Here is a 23,771-nt window from a genome sequence, read left to right as displayed (position 1 = left end):
CACAGTCAGATTCAGGGTCATCGCTGATAAGCAATCAGGTAACTAACTAACTACAAAGAACACGTCACGGTGTGGCCAAGGGTGGGGAGCCAGGACTATGCGAAAATGTTCTCAAGGTATGTTTCCGTGATACATGAGCTTGGAGGAACAACTGTGAATTGAGGTTGTTTACATACAGAGACATCACCTTGCCAACAAAGGTCCATATAGTTAAAGCTATGGTTTTCCCAGTAGTGATGTATGGAAGTGAGAGCTGGACCATAAAGAAGGCTGATCGCCAAATGATTGATGCTTTTGAATTATGGTGCTGGAGGAGACTCTTGAGAGTCCCATGGACTGCAAGAAGATCAAACCTATCCATTCTGAAGGAAATCTGGTTAACAAGGCCAACTAGCCTGAGAAATGAAGAAAGCATTCTTCTATTCAGCTACCTTCGTTACAGGAGAGCAGAATATGCTTAGCTAATGCTTTTTGTCTTAGAGGAAATGCAGTTTTAATGCTTGAGGCGAGGCCCGGCTGGGGGGGGGGGAATTCATGAACAGTTTTAGTGTTTTTGGGGTGATCCTAACTGTTCCCCTACATTCTGACATGTGGTTTACATATTTGTGTTTGATTGGTATATACTGTAGTATATTTTTGAACATCTAATATATATAATTTTAAGCTCACTCTCAAATACATACACACACATACACATACACACACACACTATGACCTTAAAATTCTTATAACACTATATATGGTAATTTATGGACCCAATGGGTATCTAAAGCCATTTGCACATACAGAATGCTTGTTGTTGTTGTTTAGTCGTTTAGTCATGTCCGACTCTTCGTAACCCCATAGACCAGAGTACGCCAGGCACTTCTGTCTTCCACTGCCTCCCGCAGTTTGGTCAAACTCATGCTGGTAGCTTCGAGAACACTATCCAACCATCTCATCCTCTGTCGTCCCCTTCTCCTTGTGCCCTCCATCTTTCCCAACATCAGGGTATTTTCCAGGGAGTCTTCTCTTCTCATGAGGTGGCCAAAGTCTTGGAGCCTCAGCTTCACGATCTGTCCTTCAGTTGAGCACTCAGGGCTGATTTCCTTCAGAATGGATAGGTTTGATCTTCTTGCAGTCCATGGGACTCTCAAGAGTCTCCTCCAGCACCATAATTCAAAAGCATAAATTCTTCGGCGATCAGCCTTCTTTATGATCCAGCTTTCACTTCCATACATCACTATTGGGAAAACCATAGCTTTTACTATACGGACCTTTGTTGGCAAGGTGATGTCTCTAATTTTTAAGATGCTGTCTAGGTTTGTCATTGCTTTTCTCCCAAGAAGCAGGCGTCTTTTAATTCCGTGGCTGCTGTCACCATCTGCAGTGATCATGCAGCATGTAGGCACCCTATATATAGAAATGAGCAAACCAGTGATATTTTAGGGAGCAGGCTAGCAGGCGGGGCCCATTACTTACATCCTAGGAGCCTACACTGTTGCTGTATGTAGGTTTTATTTCATTTTGTATCTTCTATTTTGGAAATGTACATCCAGGTTTTTTCCTCTTTAAATTTTTGGGGTACCCCCAAGAGAGTGGGGCTCTAAGCTATAGCTTGTTTAGCTTACACGTAAATCCGGCATTGATGTGTGATTAGGTAAGACGTTTAGGTCACACACCCCCGTAGGAATCGTGCGAATTCAAGGACATCTGCTGTCGATTGGATGGATTTGACTTTTTACCTTTATCTTAGAAGGATCTGGCTTGGAGGTGGGGAGGGTGGTTTGGGAAACTTGCCCGGGCATGTTTGGTTTTAGGGGAAAGGGAAATTGCACCCGTGAGATAACCTAACTTATCAAGCATGTGTCGTCGTCTCCCCGCCCCCCCCAAAGGCTGACGACCCCCTAGCAATGTTTAAAAAGTTTAGCAATGTTTAGCAAGCTTCAAAGTGGCCAGCTCTTAAACATACGCCATTTCAACAAACCTCACAACCCAACAACAACAAAGAATGCTTTACGCTTCCAGTACCGAGCGCATTTTAAATGCACGTTTTGCAAAAAAACAACCCCAAAAACCTCCCAGGAGCAAGGAAGCAATCACAGGAGGCTCCTTCCCATCCTTCCGTGTCTTATTACAAAATTAAGAGAAGGCGGCGATTTCTTTAAAGGGAAACGCAAACTAGCAGCAAAGCCCCCGCTGCCCTTCTGTGCGGGGAATGTCCCTGATACATTGCAACACCAGCGGCCGCTTTCTCAGGGAACTCCCGTCAAGCAGGCGGAAATAATTTTATTTTTAGGGCCGTAAGAGTTGAGTGGGTGGCGCTTCCTTGTCTACGTGCAGCCGCGCAAGGCAAGACGAAGCAAGGGAGCGATGATCGGACCAGGAAATTCAAAAAAATTGCAGGAGGCAGCGTGGAGCGAGCGGCCGCTGCGCGATTCCTCTTTGCTAAACTCCGTGGGAATCGGGGCGAAGTTGGGCGAAGTTTCCTCCGCCGCTCCGATCCTGCGCCTTGTTTTGTTTTCCTTTCTCCGGCATCTGAACTTTATAAGATCTCAAAGCCCAGAAACTCATGTTGAAAGATCGGGAAGCCTGGCTGGGTGTCTTCTTTAGAAACAAAAAGTAAGTGTGCGTGTGTGTTTTTTGGAGGGGGGAGGTTTGCGCTGCCAACTGCCCGGAGATCTGCGGGTGAAAAGTGTGTGTGTGTGTCCAAATCTAACAATTAATCATAATCGCAATTAAGCTGCTTGCACCCCACACTCCGACGGCGAGCCGCCCCTTTTCCAGGAAATTAGATTATCTCGTTTTCCCATCCACCAGGCACCGCTGAGTCAATAGCAAAGCGAAACTAGGATAGCCTGGCCGTGACTTCTCAGAAGTAAGTCCTGTTGACTTCAGGGGGGCTTACTCCCAGGTAAGGGGTTAGAAGGCAACCAGTGAAGGGCTACAGTGCTACACTAAGTTGTGCCCCGTGGGCCAGGGTCTTTCCTGCCTCCGTTACCACCTAAGAAGAAGAAAAAGCTTAGTTCATCAAAATCTGCCTACATTTGCATCTACATAAAAGATAGGTTGGTTGTTTTTTGAGGGGGGGCCCGGACTATTTTTATAATCAGGTGGCACTTTAGACACCATCTTAGAAGAAGCTTTTTTCCCCTCAGACGGCTTAAGATGGCAACTCCCCTCTTCCGGTTTTTCTTCATACAGAAAATAATTAATCAACCGATCAAAATGTGCCGTCTGGCTTATCAGGAGCGGCCTTTATTTTATTTTTATTTTTAGTTGGCCGGAAGTGTTATTTGCTAAAGACAGGGTTTGTCGCTGTCACATTTCCTCTTGTCTCCAAAAAATATGTCCACCCACACAAGCCCACTCAGGCAACGGATCTCTTAAAAGCAAAAACCCAAAAATCCGGCCCCAAACTCGCACAGGAAACATTTCAAATGCTTTTTCCCAAACAAGTACATACAGCCCTTGAAATAATCACACATGCAGGCCTCCCAAATATTTTCCCCAAACACTTAACACGTGTTTCCCTGCTTTTTTAAAAACACACACTCACACACAAATACAGTGGTACCTCAGGTTAAGTACTTAATTCGTTCTGTATGTCCGTTCTTAACCTGAAACTGTTCTTAACCTGAAACACCACTTCCTCCTGCTGCTGCGCCACCGGAGCACGATTTCTGTTCTCATTCTGAAGCAAAGTTCTTAACCTGAAGCACTATTTCTGGGTTAGCGGAGTCTGTAACCTGAAGTGTATGTAACCTGAAGCGTATGTAACCTGAGGTACCACTGTACTGTCCTTTGGCTTTGGAGCATCAGCTGCAGTTCCCCTGCTGGGCCCAAAAACATTTCGGGAAGAAGAAAGTAAGATAGGAAGCTAGAGCTTGCATCTGAAAAGTGAAATAAACCAAACTTTAAGAATTTGCAAAAATCAGGAGACTTAAGGGGCCTTGGGAGATGCCAAGGGACTGTTTTGGGGTGCCCACATTGATCACACCCCAAGAGCTAAAGTTTGTGGCCCTGGTGTTTTCTGAGCCCGTTCATAGGAGGTGACAGGCGCCCCTCACCCTGGAGCCCAACCCTCTCTTATAAGTTCAAAGGGACGTTTGAGAGTCTGATTGCAGCATTAGAACAATAGAATTGTATAGTTAGAAGTGACCCCCCCCCCAAAAAAAGTCCTTTAGTTCAAACCCTGCAATTCATGGACCTGGAAAGCCAAGTATTGGGCTGTCGTATGAAGGGACGCGGGTGGCGCTGTGGGTTAAACCACAGAGCCTAGGACTTGCCAATCAAAAGGTCGGCGGTTCGAATCCCTGCGACAGGGTAAGCTCCCATTGCTTGGTCCCTGCTCCTGCCCACCTAGAGTCGGCCACGACTGGACCTAATGGTCAGGGTCCCTTTACCTTTACCTTTACCTATGCACAGGGATGTGAGAGCACATCCCATGAAACTTTCAGGTAAGCTTGTTGAGGACTGTGTTGTTGTTGTTGTTGTTGTTGTTGTTGGGCTTATTTTATCTGGCCTGGTTCCTTCTTTCGGGCCTTGATTCTGCTGCATTAGAGAACTGGTGAATTTCTTAATCAGACTTTTATCTCCAGACTGAAAACCAACAGTTGGTTCTTATTCATGCCTTACAACTTAATTCTTTGTTGGTTTCTTTCTTTTTTTACTTATTGTTGTGCATTATTTTCTATTTAAAAGACCCAAAGTTTTTGGTGTGGTGGATTAGTAAGGTAAAGGTAAAGGGACCCCTGACCATCAGGTCCAGTCGTGACCGACTCTAGGGTTGCAGCGCTCATCTCGCTTTACTGGCCGAGGGAGCCGGCGTACAGTTTCCGGGTCATGTGGCCAGCATGACTAAGCCGCTTCTGGTGAACCAGAGCAGTGCATGGAAATGCTGTTTACCTTCCTGCCAGAGCGGTACCTATTTATCTACTTGCACTTTGATGTGCTTTTGAACTGCTAGGTTGGCAGGAGGTGGTGGATTACATTCCCAAATTAATTTGATACGGTGACCCATTGAGTCATTGTCACAAGAATTCTGGGCTTGAGGTCTTCAAGCAGGTGTCTGTTTCTTGCGTTTTAGCAGAATTTGTTTCAGGCATCCTATCAAGAAATTACTTGACACCCCATTGAAGTAGAACTTGTTGACATAGCATTTTCAAAGTTATTCACAGGGTTTGTTTGTGTGTGTGTGTGTGAATTTAAGAACAGGATATTTCTTCATAAGACTGCAGGATATTGCTTCATAAGCTATAAGCATTCTAAAAAAACAACAACATACAAGTACACAAGAAGTGTTTGTTATATTTAACTGAAATAGCTGCTGCAATTTCCGTTGGCATGGTTTAGATCCCCGCTTTTACTTAATTCTCACCCTTTTCTCTCCCTTCTCAGAAATCTTAGCGTCTGACAAAAGCCGCCATCATGATTAAATGCGACAGTAGAAAGCTGATCCGTAATCTTCTGGAAATTGATAAAAACCTGGGAAGCGAAGATTTGGAGGCTATTAAGTTTTTCTGCCGTGATTTCATCCCCTGGAAGAAGTTGGAAACTGTGGAGTCGGCACACAATCTTTTCCATTATCTCATGAACGAAGACATACTAAATGAGGAGGACAACTTTATAGTAGCAGAACTTCTTTACAGAATTAAGAACATCAGCCTGCTGGCGAAGCTTGACTATACCAAAGATGCAGTGGGAAAAGATCTGCATCGGAGAGGGAGGGTATCTGCATATCGGTGAGTCTTCCATTTCTGAAGATGCCGTTCTGCTTGAAAAACATTGGCTGATACGTTCCCTTCCTTCTGGTGGGCATAAAAACATTTTTTTTTTTTTATTTGGTAGCTGTTTGGTGGGGAGACCTTGAACCTGGACAGCTGCCACCAGAGACTTCTGGTTCTGTGGATGTTTGGGTTGGGTGGTGGTGGTTGGGAAGCCAGGTTTCTAAGTCTTAGATCAGGGGGTTATCAACCTGATCCCTAACACCCACTAGTGGGCGTTTCAGGATTCTAGGTGGGCGGTAGAGGTTTCTATGGCACAAGCCGAATCCTCCTTCCATCGAGCACTGGTGGGCGGTAAGGACATTTTACCACCAGGAAAGATGCATTAGTGGGCAGTAGGTATAAAAAGGTTGACTATCCCTGGCTTAGATAGGTAAAGGTAAAGGGACCCCTGACCATTAGGTCCAATCGCGAATGACTCTGGGGTTGCGGCACTCATCTCGCTTTATTGGCCGAGGGAGCTGGCGTACAGCTTCCGGGTCATGTGGCCAGCATGACTAAGCTGCTTCTGGCGAACCAGAGCAGCGCACGGAAGCGCCGTTTACCTTCCCGCCGGAAGTATTTATCTACTTGCATTTTGATGTGCTTTTGAACTGCTAGGTTGGCAGGAGCAGGGACCGAGCAACGGGAGCTCACCCCGTCGCGGGGATTTGAACCGCCGACCTTTTGATCGGCAAGCCCTAGGCTCTGTGGTTTAACCCATAGCGCCACCCGCGTCCCCCTGGCTTAGGTAGTAATCACAAAATTGCCTCACCAAACTCTTGTCACACAGGCAGATGCTGTATGATTTGTCAGAAGGGTTCACTAAGGACTATGTGAAGACTGCTGTGTTCTTTCTGAGGGACCATATCCCAAAGAAGCAATCCACGGATGTAAGTAAAGAGTAAGGGCTTTTAAAAATGGTTCCATTCTAGTGGGCTGGGGGAAATGCCCAGAAAGATTGTGACTGTACTGTGATGGTCAGTGTGAGAGTTAAGGAAAGGAGCAGTAGGACAGCCTTCCCCAACTTGGTGCCCTCCTGATGGGGCTGCTGGGAGCTGTAGTCTGTGACTTCTGCATTCGGGTAAACTTTGGATCATGTCACCAAGTAAAGAGAAAGAAGAAGCCCATTTGCGCATGTGCGTTGCATCTCTGTCACGGAGAACTTGCAACATACACATGCATGTTCATTATGGGATAAACTCACTGTGTGAAAACATGGCAACTTGCACATATTTATATATTTTTACGTTTATGTAAAGGTAAAGGGACCCCTGACCATTAGGGCCAGTCGTGGCCGACTCTGGGGTTGCGGCGCTCATCTCGCTTTATTGGCCGAGGGAGCCAGCATACAGCTTCCGGGTCATGTGGCCAGCATGACTAAGCTGCTTCTGCTGAACCAGAGCAGCTCATGGAAACGCCGGAGCGATACCTATTTATCTACTTGCACTTTGACGTGCTTTCAAACTGCTAGGTTGGAAGAGGCAGGGACCGAGCAACGGGAGCTCACCCCGTTGTGGGGATTCGAACCGCCGACCTTCTGATCGGCAAGTCCTAGGCTCTGTGCTTTAACCCACAGCGCCACCTGCGTCCCTCTTACGTTTATATAGTTACCCCATAATGGAAGTTATCTGGGCGGCTCACAAAGCAATAAATAAACAAAACATTAAAATATTGCATAGAATATTGTACAAAATTCTCTCTCTCCCATCTGGCTGGGTTTCTCCACTCTGGGTGGCTCCCAACAGAATATAAAAAAACACAATAAAACATCAAAATTTAAAAACGTCCCTAAACAGGGCTGCCTTCAGATGTCTTCTAAAAGTCAGATAGTTGTTTATTTCCTTGACATCTGATGGGAGGGCGTTCCACAGGGCGGGTGCCACTAACGAGAAGTCCCTCTGCCTGGTTCCCTGCAACCTCACTTCTCGCAGGGAGGGAACCGCCAAAAGGCCTTCGGCGCTGGACCTCGGTGTCCAGGCTGGGGGTGGAGATGCTCCTTCAGGTATACTGGGCCAATAACAACTATTACAAATGCGACTGGGAATGACCCTGGAGAGGAGGAACGTTAGAGAGTATTGAGAAGGTTGGGATCTTCACTCCTCACAACTGCTTCATTGGATCAATAGGCCTGCACTGGTTTGGTTTCATTGACTAAAGAGTTAACTTGTACTGACACTTTTTTAAAAAAAACATTGCTGACCTACACTTGACTCTGGCTGCTCCTGATACCATCTGAGATGCTCAGTGTTTAAAAAAAGACTAGGTCTGTAAAGTTGCAGGGATTTATTTGGCCTGTTCTGGGTTGGCTTTCAGAATAATTTCGTCACTTTGGTTGGGGAGCACAGGAAACACATGGGAGTTTGTTGTTGCTGAGAAACACTTCTCTTAAAATGTAGAAAGACTTGGTGATTCCTGGCTGGGGCGTGAGATATAAGCAAGGACGCAGCTATTGTGTTTACTTTTTCTCCTAGTCTGCTCTAGAACTGTTGACTTGCCTGGAGAAGCAATGCCTTATATCGGAGACCAATATATCTCTGCTGGAAGAAACCTGTCAGAAGATATCGCCCGAACTCCTGAAAATACTGGCAGCATATAAAGAAAGACAAGGTGTCTAATTTTGAGTAGATCATCTCCTTACAAATTGACCAAAATGAACTTAGTTGTTCCTCTTATCTTATCAGACAGTAGCTACTGGCGTTGTCTCGTGTAGGTCGATAATGGCAATGCAACTAAGGCCCAATTTAAAAATGGGTATGTGTTAGATTTGGCCTTGCCAGGTTCGCTGTAAAGTGGGGTAGAAGAGGGCTAAGTTTTTATAACAAGAAGAGGCATCAGGGAGAAAAGCACAACACACTTTCCTCCTTTTTAGAAGGGGGGAAGTTAACCCCTTTCTAAAAAAAACCCCTCTATAGCTGGATCGGCAAATTCATTGTTTACTTTTCACCTGTGTTTTAAATCTATGAATCAGTGTTTTATCATTCACTTTTTCTGATCCCAATTTGTTCCTTTATTATTATTTAATCATGGGATACATTTCCTTTTTGTTTAATCTGCCTTAAGAAATCTTGAACTCATTCCTAACTCGCTCCTGGTTTCCCCGCTGACTTTCTAACATGAGAGCTTCTCATCTACGTGAGATGTGAATGTTGAAATGGAAATGGGGTTGTGGAGATGAATGCCCTGTAGTTTGGGCGACTTGCTCAAGACCACTCTGCTATCTGTCTCGCTTCTTTGTATGTAAACAGGAATAATAATGCTCTGTGTTCAGGGTAAATCAAATGCCTATCATCAGCGCTATGGCTGGGGGGCAGGGATGGCGAGGAATGTGTGGTTGTGGCGATCACACAGGGTCCCCGGACGTTTGACGGTCTATTGATCCCTGTGCCACCACTGTGATTGCTTCTCCGCTGCCACCAACCCGTTTCTCTCGGGTACGCGCGGAGTCCAGACAGTTTTTTACATTAAACCAAATAAACAAGTTTATTTTATAAGCCTTAACTAGTTTATGGTTTCAGATAATTTTTCTTGTCAGTTTCTTAATACTAGTTTCTTTACCGGCCTATACCTTCCTAATAACTTCTAACTAATTATCCCAACTGTCTTATCTGACTCCTCACAACAGATTCTCTCACTCTCTCATATCAACCTATCCCAACCCACAGGCGTATCCTCACTCTCCCTTCTCTAACACCTGACTGACCCTCAACAACACTAACTCTAACTCCTCCCCTTGGGTTCCCACTTGCCAATTACTTCACACTCATTTAACCCTTTCCTTATGACCCAGCATGATGTCACCTAGGAGGGCAAACGCCACAGTGGTCCTTCAGAAGTTTTGGTCTTGAGCTTCCATAAGCCCCAGTCATAATGCTAGCGATCATGGGATTGTACAGGTGGAAGGGGACCCTGAAAGTCATCTAGTCCAACCCCCTGCAGTACAGGAATGTCAACTAAACTAGTAGTGTTTGGAGTTGCAGACCGGCAACATTGGCCATGCTGGCTGGGTCTGGTGCAAGTTGGGAGACCAACAACATCTGAATAATAATAATAATAATAATAATAATAATAATAATAATAATAATAAATTTTATTTATATCCCGCCCTCCCCAGCCGAAGCTGGGCTCAGGGCAGCTAACAACAATAAAAGAATACATTCTAAAATCATTTCATTAAAATTAATTCAACTCAAATTGATGGCAACCATTAGGCTAATGTTCTGTGAAGATTGCCAAAGGAGGGAGTCAGGCTGTGCCCTGGCCAAAGGCCTGTCAGAACAGCTCCGTCTTGCAGGCCCTGCGGAAAGATGTCAAGTCCCGCAGGGCCTGCAAGTGGAGTGACAGTCTCTTGTGACAGAGTGTTCCACCAGATTGGAGCCACAGCCGAAAAAGCCCTGGCTCTGGTTGAGGCCAGCCTAACTTCTCTGTGGCCTGGGACCTTCAGGATGTTTTTGTTTGAAGACCGTAAGTTCCTCTGTGGGACATACCAGGAGAGGCGGCCAAATGGAGACAGGCTGCGCAAAAGCCTTCCATTCTGTTCTGTTTGTTGATAGTTGACTACCTAGAGCTCCCTCAGCTTAATCCTTACAGCAGACTTTTAGGACCAGTCATCTATACCGATTATTCCTATTACCTAGTTTAGTTCTTGCTAGGCAAAGGAAGACATGGCTCTCATCCTTTTTTGTTCTCTCATCCCTTGTAACCAGCAGAGTCTAAAGAACAAAGCACGGAATCTGTGCCCTCTCCTGGTGCTGGTGGATTTTATTTACTCAAGGTATGCTGCAAGAAAATATTTCCTTCTATCTATCATTTTGTTATACAGTGGTACCTCTGGATGCAAATGGGATCCGTTCCGGAGGCCCGTTCACATCCTGAAGCGAACGCAACCTGCGTCTGTGCATCTGCGTGGGTCGCGATTCGCCGCTTCCGCGCATGTGTGTGATGTCATTTTGAACGTCTGCGCATGCGCGAGTGGCGAAATCCAGAAGTAACGCACCCCGTTACTTCCGGGTCGCCGCAGAGCGCGACCCGAAAATGCTCAACCTGAAGCTACTTCAACCTGAGGTATAAACTGTACACCATTTGATTCCCCACCCCCAACTTTGTGTAAGTTGGTTGCTGCTTTCAGGGGTAGTCTACGATGTTTTCGGACCTGGTTCCCACTTAACCCCATCAAGCAATACGTGACCCTTATTTGTTTGTTTATGGGAAGGGTGGGGTGGGGGGTATCTGTGTATTCACACACAAAAACTTTTTTATATATTATAAAATGCATATAGACACACACACCCCACATCAGTGGAGTGACAGGTCAGTGTTGCTCACTTGGCTCTTGCCTTGCTACTGGATTGGTAGCTATTTTTTAAAATTCACACAAAGTGGAAAATAGTTTAACCATACTGCATTTTGTGCATGGTCCGTTTTTATGCTTCTCTTCTTAGGTGTACTTAGTTAGATGCCTTCATTCATTTTGCCTTATATTATTTTTACAACTCCATTCACATTTTATTTTACAACTCCATTCACATTTATAATCACAAATAATAGAAATAACACAAGATTCTTCCGAATCTCAAGACTTCCCTCCTCCCCTCCATGGGTACTTTACATAAATTTTTAAACTACATAGTATAAGTCCATCTAATTTACCCACATGAGTTGTATCCAAAGTCTGTGTAACATTTCAAGATTTATTCAAAACCTGCCAAAGAGTTCAAGTGTTTACAGCGATCTTTCCAATATAATGAAAATTTGTCCCATTCTTTATTGAAGTTTTGATCCTCCTGGTTTCTGATTTTCCCAGTTAGCCTTGTCATCTCTGCGTAGTCCAATAATGTTGGTGCTACTGATCTGGATAGAAACCTGTCTTGTGTGCTGTCCTTTGTTGCCTCTTTGAGCGCAACGATTCCCCTTTGTAGTCTTTGCTGCATCTAAGCCCCATTCCGTTGTAGCAGAAGCTACTGCTAAAACCCCACCTTTCCTTTTCAGAAGGCTGCAATTAGTTTATCAGGATGTGCAAAGGTGCATGGATGTTATTAAGCACATTTAGTGTATAGAAATTTTTCCAAACTTTGAGCTCTAATGTACAGTGGTGCCCCGCAAGACGAATGCCTCGCAAGATGGAAAACCCGCTAGACGAAAGGGTTTTCTGTTTTGGAGGTGCTTTGCAAAACGAATTTCCTATGTGCTTGCTTCGCAAGACGAAAATGTCTTGCGAGTTCCTGCGGGTTTTTTCCCCCCCCCCCTTTTCCCCAAGCCACTAAGCCACTTATCAGCTGATCCGCTAAGCCGCTTATCAGCTGATCCGCTAAGCCGCTTATCAGCTGATCCGCTAAGGCGCTTAACAGCTGATCCTCTAAGCCGCTTATCAGCTGATCCGCTAAGCCGCTTATCAGCTGATCCGCTAAGCCCGCTAAGCCGCTAATAGCGCTAAGCTGCTAATGGGCTTGCTTCGCAAGACGAAAAAACCGCAAGACAAAGAGACTCGCTGAACGGATTCTTTTCATCTTGCGAGGCACCACTGTATGTGCAGAAGAGGCACACAGATTAATACTGTGACGCATCAGTGGTGGCACATCAGCCAGGGCCAAACGATGGCTTAGCCACAAGGGCACAAGCTCAGAGAGAGGAAATTGCAGCCTCTTCTCTCTGATCATTCCTCTGCTATGCTGAGGTAGAATCAAAAGTAAAGCTTGGTTACTGCCTGTGTTAGTCTGGTGAGGGCTAAATCAGGAAACCTATGTTCGGGCAACATGGTAATACAAACTGTGGTATAAGTTAGCAACTGAACACCTCGGCAGGAACAAAGCAGCCACAATTTCCTTTATGGAAATATGCGCATTCATATTAAGCCACAGTTTGGCTTGGTGTGATGCGCAAACCCAGCTAGTGATGAAGATGTAATTTAAAAAGAAGGATCAGAGCAGTTGAATGCGTCCTGGCTAAATATCTTGTGATCAGATGCTTTTGGTCATGATCTTGTTGCTTTTCTCTTCTCTGCATGGAATATTTGCAAGTGAAATCTTTCTTTTGTTTCTCATACAGGGACTCTCTGTCAATGACCCACCAAGAAATCATTGTAAGTATTGAAAGGTCTTGCCTTCCTAATACGCATATTTAGATCTTCAACTAAGTTTTACTCAGAGTAAACCCACTGAAATAAATGGACATGGCTAAGTCATTGTTTTATAAATGGCACCCTTTTATTCTTTTTTTAAAAAATATGATTTTCAATTTTATACATTTCAGTAATTTTATAATCATTTTAACATTTCAAAACTTGACTTCCATCCGCCTATTTCGGCGGTTCCTTAAATTTATTTTTTATGTTTTCTGCATATCCAAATTAACTTAGTTTGCTCATTTATTTGTCTACTTTAAATATATACTCTTATAAATCCAGCACCCTTCTATTCTTGATAATTCTGCTGACAAGAGGGCATGGGGGGTAGTGGTGGCAGAGTTGAGTACTTTTGTAGGGAGAAATGAACCGCCAGAAGGCCCTCGGCGCTGGACCTCAGTGTCTGGGCTGAACGATGGGGGTGGAGACGCTCCTTCAGGTATACAGGACCGAGGCCGTTTAGGGTTTTAAAGGTCAGCACCAACACTTTGAATTGTGCTCAGAAACGTACTGGGAGCCAATGAAGATCTTTCAGGACTGGCGTTATATGGTCTCAGCGGCTGCTCCCAGTCACCAGTCTAGCTGCCACATTCTGGATTAATTAATTTATTATTTATACCACCTTTTCCTTTTCCTTCCAAACAGATCCCCGCACTGAAGAATCTGGGAGCATGAGGGAATATGCTGGAAATCTGCACTCCTTTGGTGCAAGTCAAGGTGAGATGGGTCGTAGGTTCTTGCTTTTTGTGTTATTCTGAGCTGTTATCTGTGTAGGGGTCTGTGAGGTGTCTTTGATTGAATGTGCACAAAGGAAAAGAGAGATGATTGTCTGAAAGTGGCCTGTATATCAGCTTAGCAAGCCTCAAGACTAAGCAGCCTTGTGGCCTCAACGCCATCAGCCACTTCATTCCACACTTTGTTTGAGTTACAAACAAGCCGGGAAGACTCTGATTAGCTTCCTGTTGAGATCTGAACAGGGAAAACTGATATGCAACTGAAGAAACCATCTTTAAACCATAGCTTCACATACTGTCGTGTTCAGAAGCCATGAACCGTGATTTCTCTGTTTGAACGCTGCGGGAAACTAGAGTTCGCCTGTGCAAAGCAGGGAATGAAGCAGGTACGCCTGGGAGCACGAGGCTCATTCATGTCTTGGCTTGTTAATAATAATAATAATAATAATAATAATAATTTATTATTTATACCCCGCCCATCTGGCTGGGTTTCCCCAGCCACTCTGGGCAGCTTCCAGCAAACACTAAAACACAGTAACGTATTAAACATTAAAAGCCTCCCTAAACAGGGCTTCCTTTAGATGTCTTCTAAAAGTTTGGTAGGTATTTTTCTCTTTGACATCTGGTGGTGCCACTACCGAGAAGGCCCTCTGCCTGGTTCCCTGTAACTTGGCTTCTCGCATCGAGGGAACCACCAGAAGGCCCTCGGTGCTGGACCTCAGTGTCCGGGTAAAATGATGGGGGTGGAGACGCTCCTTCAGGTATACTGGACTGTTAAGTGGAGAATTGGTTGTCTAAATGCAGGCATAGAGAAACTGATTTTGCATTTTTAAGGGGTTATTTTTGTCACACTTTTTTTTATTTTTTAGGCAGTGTTCTAACCAAAATCTGAACACAAGTGCATCTCTGTATTTGCCTTGCAGATTTAAAAGCTGGAAATGTGCAAGAGCTGAGTTTGCAACAGCCTGCAGGACAGGATCAACTGAAACCAGCAGAGGTTTGGCATGTTCTGAAGGGTTTATTGAATACAACTGGCCCTTCCTTAAGTCTGTAAATAACCCGTTACAGCCTAATTCTGTTCATGTGCTTAATAGTGGTAGCAGTAGAGCTTGAGACCAAAAACCTTGAACTCGGGTCCATCTGTCCCCAATCAGTCACCTTTATTGGCATATTGAGAATACAGAAACACATGAGTCAAAATATAAAGTTGGCATCTGTTCATAAAGAGAGATACCTTAAAATAGAAAGAGGCCTTCCTGCCAATGGAGCTTGGGACAACCAAGGGTAACCAGGATAGCTTTGTGCTGATCTACTGGAAAGGTTTGCCAGACAGGGATGGAGAACTCGTGGTCCTCTGGATGCTGTTGAACTCCCAACTCCAGCTGGTGGCACCATATGACTTCCAGCACAACAGTTGCACCAGCAAAAGCTTGTGCAACAGGAAATATCGGCTTTGCAGCAGTGTGTTGTGCAACCTGCCATAAGGACCATTCTGTGGTTAGAGAGTGGTACACAGGAAATGAGGGAGAAGTTAGTGAATATATTTTTTTTATCAAACCAAATAGGCAATGGTGGCAGAATATTGAAAATCCCTCATTAAGAAATATCATTGAGATATGGGTGAAATATAAAGGAAAATTGAGACCAACAAATTCCCCGCTAACCCTGGTGGTGGTGGTGATAGAAGACTTCCCGGTAATTTTTTTAAAAAGGAAAGTGAAAGTGAAGAAAATACTTAGAATAAAGGATTGGGTGGAGAAAATGAGAAGCAAAGAACAAATAAGAGAAGTTCTAAGAGGAAGTAAAATAACTTGGTTTCACTGTATACAACTGGTGCAATGGACAAAGAAGTGGTTAAGGGAAAACAAGAACTGCAAAGAATATACAAAATTTGAAAAAATGGTTATAAAAGGGGGAGATAAAGAAGAAAATACAGTTATAAAAGGGGAAACCAGTGAAATTTATAAAATACTAGTAGAAATGGAAGATCAAGAATACAAATTAAAAGAGGTGTGGCAGATAGTCAAAGCTGGGGGGAAATATGGGAGAATAGTACGTTGAAAATGTTGTCTATACGAAGAAAAGAAAATTATTATAAATTAATTTGGAGATGGTATTTAATAACAGTCAGTTTAAATCAAATAAACAAGGAATATTCGGTATTATGTTGGAGGGGATGCCAGGAAACAGGGAGTTATATTCACATGTGGTGGGGGTGTAAATATGTTTTTTTAAAAAATTGGCAAAGGGTATTTAAGGAGATAACAGAGTTCACTGGGTTAAAGTTGACCAAAAGTCCAGAGGTAGCATTATTATCAATTTACGATGGGGTGGAAGGTTTGCAGGCTGTGAAGCACTTGCTCACAAATTTATTGACAGCTGCACGAATTATTATAGCTAGGAAGTGGAAGGGGCAAGCAGAGTATAAAATGGAAGAATGGTATAAAGAGGTATGGGATATAGCTATTAACATGTGCCATTAAGGTAAGACAGGGGAAATCCCGGAGAAGTGATTTTGAGGACATATGGAGGGTGCTTGTAGAATTTGCACTGTTAAAACAGAAAGGGGTCAAACCATCGCAAGAGGTGTTGAAATTTTGGGAGGTTAGATAGTTACAATGGTATGGTCTCGGGTGTGGGGTGCATATTTTTATTCTTATTTATTTATGATTATTACTTTGTAAATAAATGTATAAAATGTAAATAAATGTATAAAATGTAAATAAAAGAATGAATTAAAAGAAGAAAAGTAAAACCATTCTGGCTAGCTGCCCTTCTCTTGTGCATGCCATTCTGCTAGCACTAATATAATACACAGTGGTACCTTGGTTCTCAAACACCTTGATACTCAAACAACTTGGAAACCTGAACACTGCAAACCTGGAAGTAAGTGTTCCGGTTTGCAAACGTTTTTCGGAAGCCGAACATGCTCCATTTTGAGTGTTATGCTTCTGATGTGAGTGCAACACTTCCAATTTGAGTGTTATGCTGAGGTCTGTTTTTACTATTTACTTTTTTTGTGGCTCTTTTTTGTTTTTGTGTCTTTGTGGAACCCAGTTCAGCTACTGACATTGATTGTGTGACTGCAGTACATTGTTTATTGCTTTCATTTTATGGATCAATGGTCTCGTTAGATAGTAAAGTTCATGTTAAATTGCTGTTTTAGGGGTTGTTTTTAAAAGTCTGGAACAGATTAATCCGTTTTGCATTACTTTCTATGGGAAAGCGCGCTTTGGTTTTGGAACGGACTTCCGGAACAGATTAAGTTTGAGAACCAAGGTACCACTGTACTGCTAAGGGACTTCAACAGCACAGTGTTGACTTCCTCCCCAAGGAATTTGGTGTGGAGTAAGCCACCCATGCAATGGGACGTGGGTGGTACTGTGGGTTAAACCACAGAGCCTAGGACTTGCCAATCAGAAGGTTGGCGGTTCAAATCCCCGTGATGGGGTGAGCTCCAGTTACTTGGTCCCTGCTTCTGCCAACCTAGCAGTTCAAAAGCACGTCAAAGTGCAAGTAGATAAATAGGTACCGCTCCGGCAGGAAGGTAAACGGCGTTTCCTTGTGCTGCTCTGGTTCTCCAGAAGTGGCTTAGTCATGCTGGCCACATGACCCAGAAGCTGTACGCTGGCTCCCTCGGCCAATAAAGCGAGATGAGCGCTGCAACCCCAGAGTCGGCCACGACTGGACCTAATGGTCAGGGGTCCCTTTACCTTTACGCCACCCTTGCTAAGGAGCCGTACCTATCCTAGCATTGCCCATGCTTGTGCACAAACAGTTTTTTGCAGAAAATCTTATTTTCTTGAGGAATCCCACAGGTATTTAAACTCACCTCCAGCCTTCAATCTAGGTTTAAGATCAGTGGTGCTGTTAGGGTTAAGTCTTTGGAGCAGAGATCCAGAGCACAGTTTGCCATAACGAGCAGTGTTTTTAAGTAAGCAACGTAAGGCACGTTACCGTATAAAGAGGGTTTCTATAAATCCAAAATCTACCTAACAGTATCACTGCCTGAGATGATGTGAGATAGATAAAACGGATTGGATAAGATGATGAAGTCTGACTTCCCCTTATTCCACAGGAGTCTGCCCTCTATAAAATGAACAGGCCTCGCAGAGGATATTGCCTTATTTTTAATAACGTCTATTTCAAGGGACATTTGAAACCCAGAGCAGGATCTCAAAAAGATGCCAGTAAGTGACTTGTCAAGCATGTGTCTTGTCTCTCTTTAATACCTTTCAAAATAAGTGTTTTCATATACGTAGCAAGGAAGTTATTGTTGGTTTGCAAGTTTAATGTGGTTTCAGGGTACAGAAACCTTTCTGCGTTTATGGAAGTGTCCAGAAAAGGTCCTTAGATTTTTGTACTCTTAAGTGCTGAAGAAACTTACGGGGTCTGAGAGCTTGGAGAAAACTCCTAAAACAACCATAACTTGTCTACTGAAAGCTGTATTCAAGGAGATGGGTGGCTTGGTGAAGATGTTTGGCATAGAGATGGCATAGAAATTGGCATAGAAATAAACATTTGGGTTAATCCTGTAGAAATGAGCAGGCTTTCATTGCTTTTTACAAACCTCTCCACAATGCAGTTTTCCTCATTCTGCACCTTACTGGAATGTGTTAGCCTTGGGATAGTCAATGTAGTTGTGATTACTGATGGAAAGCAAATACCGTATTTTTTGCTCTATGACTTACCTTTTCCCTCCTAAAAAGTAAGGGGAAATGTGTGTGCGTCTTATGGAGTGAATGCAGGCTGCGCAGCCATCCCAGAAGCCAGAACAGCAAGAGGGATTGCTGCTTTCACTGCGCAGCGATCCCTCTTGCTGTTCTGGCTTCTGAGATTCAGAATATATTTTTTCTTGTCTCCCTCCTTCAAAAACTAGGTGCGTCTTGTGGTCTGGTGCGTCTTATAGAGCGAAAAATACGGTAATTTCTATATTAAACACTTTTTATCAGTGATTGTATTGTATCAAATCTGTTTTACCCTAACGACAGTATAGAAATCCTGATTATAAAAGGTATAAGTGGAAGCTGCCTTTATGGGATCAGGGTTTAAATTGATGCATCAAACTTTTTCCTGTTAAATTGGCACACCTGTTTTGTTGGTATTTAATGCCATCTCTCTGCTCTCCCCCTTCTCTCTGACAGTGGAATTGGAAAGGGTGTTCAAATGGCTTGGGTTTGAAGTGAAAAAATATGATGACAAGACATCAGACGAACTTCTCCAGCTTCTAAACGACTGGCAGTCTTCTGAATACTGGAAAGACAGTGATTGTCTTGTGTGCTGCATTCTGTCTCACGGCGAATCAGGGAAAATTTATGCGGCGGATGGCTGTCTCATCTCCATCAATAAAATCACATCTTTCTTCACAGCCAAACAATGTCCTTTACTGGCTAAGAAGCCCAAACTGTTTTTCATCCAGGCGTGTCAAGGTAGCAAGGCGCACCAACCTGTTTACCTTGAAGCAGACAATCACGAGTCGGGCTCCCCTGGAGCAGACGCCCAAACTTCAGGATTTATTCCTACACAACAGCAGATGACCTCAAGCATCCCTGAAGAGGCAGACTTCCTCCTTGGCATGGCCACAGTCGATGGTTATTATTCTTACCGTGATGTGCAGCGTGGCACGTGGTTCATTCAGGTCCTCTGCGAGAAGCTGCGGGAGCTGGTTCCAAGGTGATACTTTTACTTATTATGTGTGACAGTCTTTCTCGGCATTAACCTGGCATTTTGGATAAAATACATTGGATTGTACGTAACTAAGTCATACTCTTAGCAGACCCATTGAAAGCAACAGAGTTAAGTTACCGTATTTTTCGCCCTATAGGACGCACTTTTTCCCCTCCAAAAATGAAGGGGAAATGTGTGTGCGTCCTATGGGGCGGATGCAGGCTTTCGCCGAAGCTTGGAGAGCAAGAGGGGTCGGTGCGCACCGACCCCTCTCGCTCTCCAGGCTTCAGGAAGCTATCAGCAAGCCTGGGGAGCTCGCAGGAGTTCCCGCACGGCTCCCTAGGCCAGTGTTTCCCAACCGGTGTTCTGCGGCACATTAGTGTTGCCTGGTGTGCCGCGGGAAAAATTAAAAAATTTGAAAGATATCCGGAGAGGCGGCCTTCAGGCGAGTTTTAATTTTAATTTTCCTTCTCCCACTTAATGCCCCACGCTCGCCCAAGCAGCTTGCAGTCCTCGGTAACCACAGCGACCCGAGAGAGGGGAGGGAACAGGGAAGTCGAGGGCGGCAGCGAGCCGCGATGACGTCAGTGGGCCGCGCCGCCTCGCCCTGGCACGGTGTGAGAGCCCCGGCTAGTGGCGCGAGCTTCGGAATAAGTGGGATCCGCGTGCGCGAGACCGAGGTCGCGGGTAAGGAGCTCAGCCCTGGGCAGGAGGAAGCGGGGCCGCGCGTGCGGGCCACATCCCCACAGAGAGCGAGCCTCCCCTGGCCCACCACTCCGGGCAGGTCCACTCGCATGAGGGGGCGGCGATGGCGACGGCCGGCAGCTTGCCTGCAATGCTATCCCTCGAGCAGGCGAGGAGCCCGGAGGCTACCAGATGCGAGTCCTCTTTCCCACCCTGCTCGGGAGTCCAGAGCACTTGGTCGCATTCAGGATCTAGAGTGGGGAAGCGGGGCTTGTGTCTGGGCTGGACACATTGGGCTGCCTGTGCCGCTCGACCTGCGGGGAGAAATCAGGGTGGGAGTCACGACCGTAAGGCAGGGCTGCCAAGTGTGGCCGAAGAGGACACGGCCGTCGCACCTGTCCTTAGGTAGGAGCTTCTTCCGTGTCGACCTGCTGCCCTAAAGTCTTGGCTTTTTGGCGGTTGGCACAGAAGGAAGGCAAGGGGGAGGGGGAAAAATTGAAACTTACACTTTCGTGCGTCCCTCCCGGCGTGACGCTGCGCGCTGACGTCACGGGGCTGTAATGGTGGTGTGCCTCGAGATTTTTTTCATGAAACAAGTGTGCCTTTGCCCAAAAAAGGTTGGGAAACACTGCCCTAGGCTGCGGATAGCAGCCTGCTTGCCCGGAGCGCGGGGCAAGTTCCCGCGGCTGGGGGGGGGGAATAATTTTTTCCTTTATTTCCCCCCAAAAAACTAGGTGCGTCCTATGGGCCGGTGCGTACTATAGGGCGAAAAATACGGTAGCTCATTCCAGTGGGTCAATTTTGGTTGACTTTATATAAGCCTTCATGTTGGCTAATCCACTGAACGTTTTGAAATACAGTCGTACCTTGGTTGCCGAAAGCCTTGGAACTCTTATGATTCGGTTCCAAGCGTGTTCCAGTTTTCGGAAGCCGAACATCCGGCGCGGCTTCCGATTGGCTACAGGACTTTCCTCCTGCAGCCAATCGGAAGCTGCGCCTTGATTTTCGAACGGTTCTCCCGGAACACCTTCTGTTCGAGAACCAAGATACGACTGTATAGACATTAGTTAATGTTACATGGTGCTGTTAAAGAGAGATGCTGCAGTTTCTTTGGGGAAATCTAATTTCTCCTTTGTGTACAACATAGAGGGAGGGCATGCCCAGCTGGAAGGCTACAGGGCTCATGCCAGCCAGGTTAAAAGTGGCTGGTCAGACTGGTGCACCTCTACAAACATCGACTTAGGAAATGGTGCTGTCTGGGTCAGCCTACCAGCTTGGCCAGTGTCTTTCATGATGCAAAACCAGAGATGTTTGTGGTGCCGCCTTTGTTTTCCACAAGTTGGAAACTGTCACCCTGCACGACATGAGACAAGCATCTTTTTGGACACTACTAACTGCTGTTCAAGCTGCTGACTCGGCAGATGGTAGACTATCTTCAGCCAAGGTGAGGTAGCAGGGTAGGATCCAGACCCCAAGCTATCCCTGATCTAATAGGATAAGTCACCTTTAAGGGTGCTGCATTGTGTCTGCTCCTCAGTTAACGGCTGATTCTTACATTAGGAGCTGTATTGAATATTCATGTGCCCTCCTCTTGGTTTTGCCTTTTAAAGTTTGATAGGTTGTGTAGTAAAAAGTGGTGAGGACCACTAACTTTTTTCCTTTAAGGTAAAGGGTAAAGGGACCCCTGACCATTGGGTCCAGTCGTGGCCAACTCTGGGGTTGCAGTGCTCATCTCACTTTATTGGCCGAGCGAGCTGGCGTACAGCTTCTGGGTCATGTGGCCAGCATGACTAAGACGCTTCTGGCGAACCAGAGCAGCGTACGGAAACGCTGTTTACCTTCCCGCCAGAGCAGTACCTATTTATCTACTTGCACTTTGACATGCTTTCAGACTGCTAGGTTGGCAGGAGCAGGGACTGAGCAACGGGAGCTCCCCCATCACGGGGATTCGAACGGCCGACCTTCTGATCGAGAAGTCCTAGGCTCTGTGGTTTAACCCACAGCGCCACCCGTGTCCCTTTTTTCCGTTTAGGACTAGACAAATGCAGCTAACAAATTCTTCTTAGGCTTAAGGGATTTCAGAGTATCCTAAAGAAAAGGACAGCAACAGGTTTTTTGCTTTTCTTCTTTAATGGTGACAATACTGCATTCTATTATATTTGCCTTCTCATTCTCTCTGCAGGCATGAAGATATCTTGTCGATTCTTACGGCAGTCAATGATGACGTGAGCAAACGTTCAGACAAAAATGGACTAAAGAAGCAGATGCCACAACCAGCTTACACTCTCAGGAAGAAATTAATATTCCCAGTGCCTAGCAACCCTCCTCCCGTGTCAAAACAGCTGTAGGGGGTTTTGTGCTGTTGTTTTTCTGTAGGGATTTTGTTATGGGTCGCTGACTGCTTGACAAGCTTTCTTGGTTTTTGAAAGAGTAAAGAAAGCACACTCCTGCCTTTCAAATAATCTTCCCCATGCTTTGAGCATCCCAAAGACTTCATCTGATGCCTGGAATGTACGTAGGAATAGTGAACAAGAAGTCATCTCATGTTCTCTTCACTGGAAGTGCAGAATGTACTTCAGCTGCCCGTGTACCATATTCACACATTTCTAGATAAGTGTGTGCAAATGGCATAGTCATCATGTATACATGCCCCCGCCCTCAAAGAACCGTGCAGGTTTTGGCAACTCTGAACTAAAGAGATCTTTGTCTGCTTCTACAACTGCCGCCACAGAAGCATCCTCTTGGCTGGTGTGGCTTCAATCTTGCCTTAATGCCTGATAAAATAGTTAGCTTTTTCTTATGAGTAACAGGAAAATGGCTGTGTCTGTGTGTGCTTTTCTTTCGGGGAAACAACCTTATGGGACAGAGACATGGAACCGGTGAAAAGCTAGCATATCTGTACAAGACTGAAAGCTGTGATAATAGGAACAGCTAACAGTTACACATCCACCCTCTGCAACTAAGCAGAAATGAAAGCTAGTTCAGAAAGGATCAGCGAGTTGAAGCTCTGTTCTATGGCAGGGCATGCAATATGCAAATATGACTTAATTATTATGTAGATAGCGCATAACTCTGGACATGACCTTGTGCTCAAGGCTGCAGCATTATTATTATTTTAAAAAATCCCATTAAGGCTAAAATTTCTGCTTAGCTCTGCCAAATTTAAATCAAAGAAGCTTGGATGTTACATTGTGCCTAGTTCAGTCATCTTGGTTTTTTTTTTTTAATATGCTGCACCAATCCACCTGATTAATTAATTGGGATGAGATCACATACAGTGGTACCTTGATTTACGAACTTAATCTGTTACGGAAGTCCGTTCTAAAACCAAAGCGTCTTAAACCAAGGCGTGCTTTCCCATAGCAGCGGGGGACTCAATTTACAAATGGAACACACGCTCAGAAGGAAGCGGAACATGTTCTGCTTCCAAGGCAAAGTTCACAAACCAAAACCAGTGGCGTAGCATGGGTTGTCAGCACCCGGGGCAAGGCAAGTAATTTGCGCCCCCTAACCCGTGGATTTGCGCCCCCTAACCCTAACCCCCAGATGTTGCGCCCGGTGCGGCCGGCCCCCCCCCCTGCACCACGCTACGCCACTGAACAAAACACCTACTTCCGGGTTTGCAGCGTTCTTAATCCTAGTTCATAAACTAAGCTGTTCTTAAACCAAGGTACCACTGTACTGAGAATGTCTGCATTATCTACCTGTGGCTTTTAGCTCAAGTTCTGTTACGGTGCCTTCATTAAAAGAAACAGTTCAAATGTGAGGTCACATGTAGACAAGTTCTGGAAAGTTCCAGCCAGAAGAGCTTCTATTGGCTGG

General features: G+C 45.1%; 1 protein-coding gene across 2 annotated transcripts; it reads left to right on the top strand.

The window, feature by feature from the left end:
* The first annotated feature begins 2,271 nt into the window (after positions 1–2,271).
* On the top strand, positions 2,272–22,764 carry CASP10 (caspase 10). 2 transcript variants are annotated; one of them, XM_081928807.1, is made up of 11 exons: positions 2,272–2,611; positions 5,389–5,723; positions 6,538–6,637; positions 8,219–8,354; positions 10,454–10,518; positions 12,789–12,822; positions 13,510–13,581; positions 14,522–14,595; positions 17,677–17,788; positions 18,743–19,271; positions 22,132–22,764. In XM_081928807.1, the coding sequence occupies exons 2-11, from the start codon at positions 5,410–5,412 to the stop codon at positions 22,295–22,297; spliced, it is 1,602 nt and encodes a 533-aa protein (XP_081784933.1). In that variant the 5' UTR covers positions 2,272–2,611; positions 5,389–5,409; the 3' UTR covers positions 22,298–22,764. The 2 variants fall into 2 exon arrangements, with proteins under 2 accessions (XP_081784933.1, XP_081784932.1); XM_081928806.1 differs by having other exon boundaries at positions 2,277–2,601; positions 5,380–5,723.
* The last annotated feature ends 1,007 nt before the right edge of the window (positions 22,765–23,771 follow it).

Source organism: Podarcis melisellensis (assembly GCF_964234715.1).
Source record: "Podarcis melisellensis genome assembly, chromosome: 1".
Lineage (NCBI taxonomy): Eukaryota > Metazoa > Chordata > Lepidosauria > Squamata > Lacertidae > Podarcis > Podarcis melisellensis.
The sequence above is the reverse complement of the archived record's forward strand: the minus strand, read 5'-3'. Positions and strand labels throughout refer to the sequence as shown.

Coding starts and splice junctions, on each gene's coding strand:
- CASP10 (XM_081928807.1), top strand. CDS start 5,410: ATGATTAAATGCGACAGTAGAAAGCTGATCCGTAATCTTCTGGAAATT. Junction 14,596..17,676: donor ATCAACTGAAACCAGCAGAG/GTTTGGCATGTT, acceptor CTTATTCCACAG/GAGTCTGCCCTCTATAAAAT. Junction 19,272..22,131: donor CTGCGGGAGCTGGTTCCAAG/GTGATACTTTTA, acceptor TTCTCTCTGCAG/GCATGAAGATATCTTGTCGA.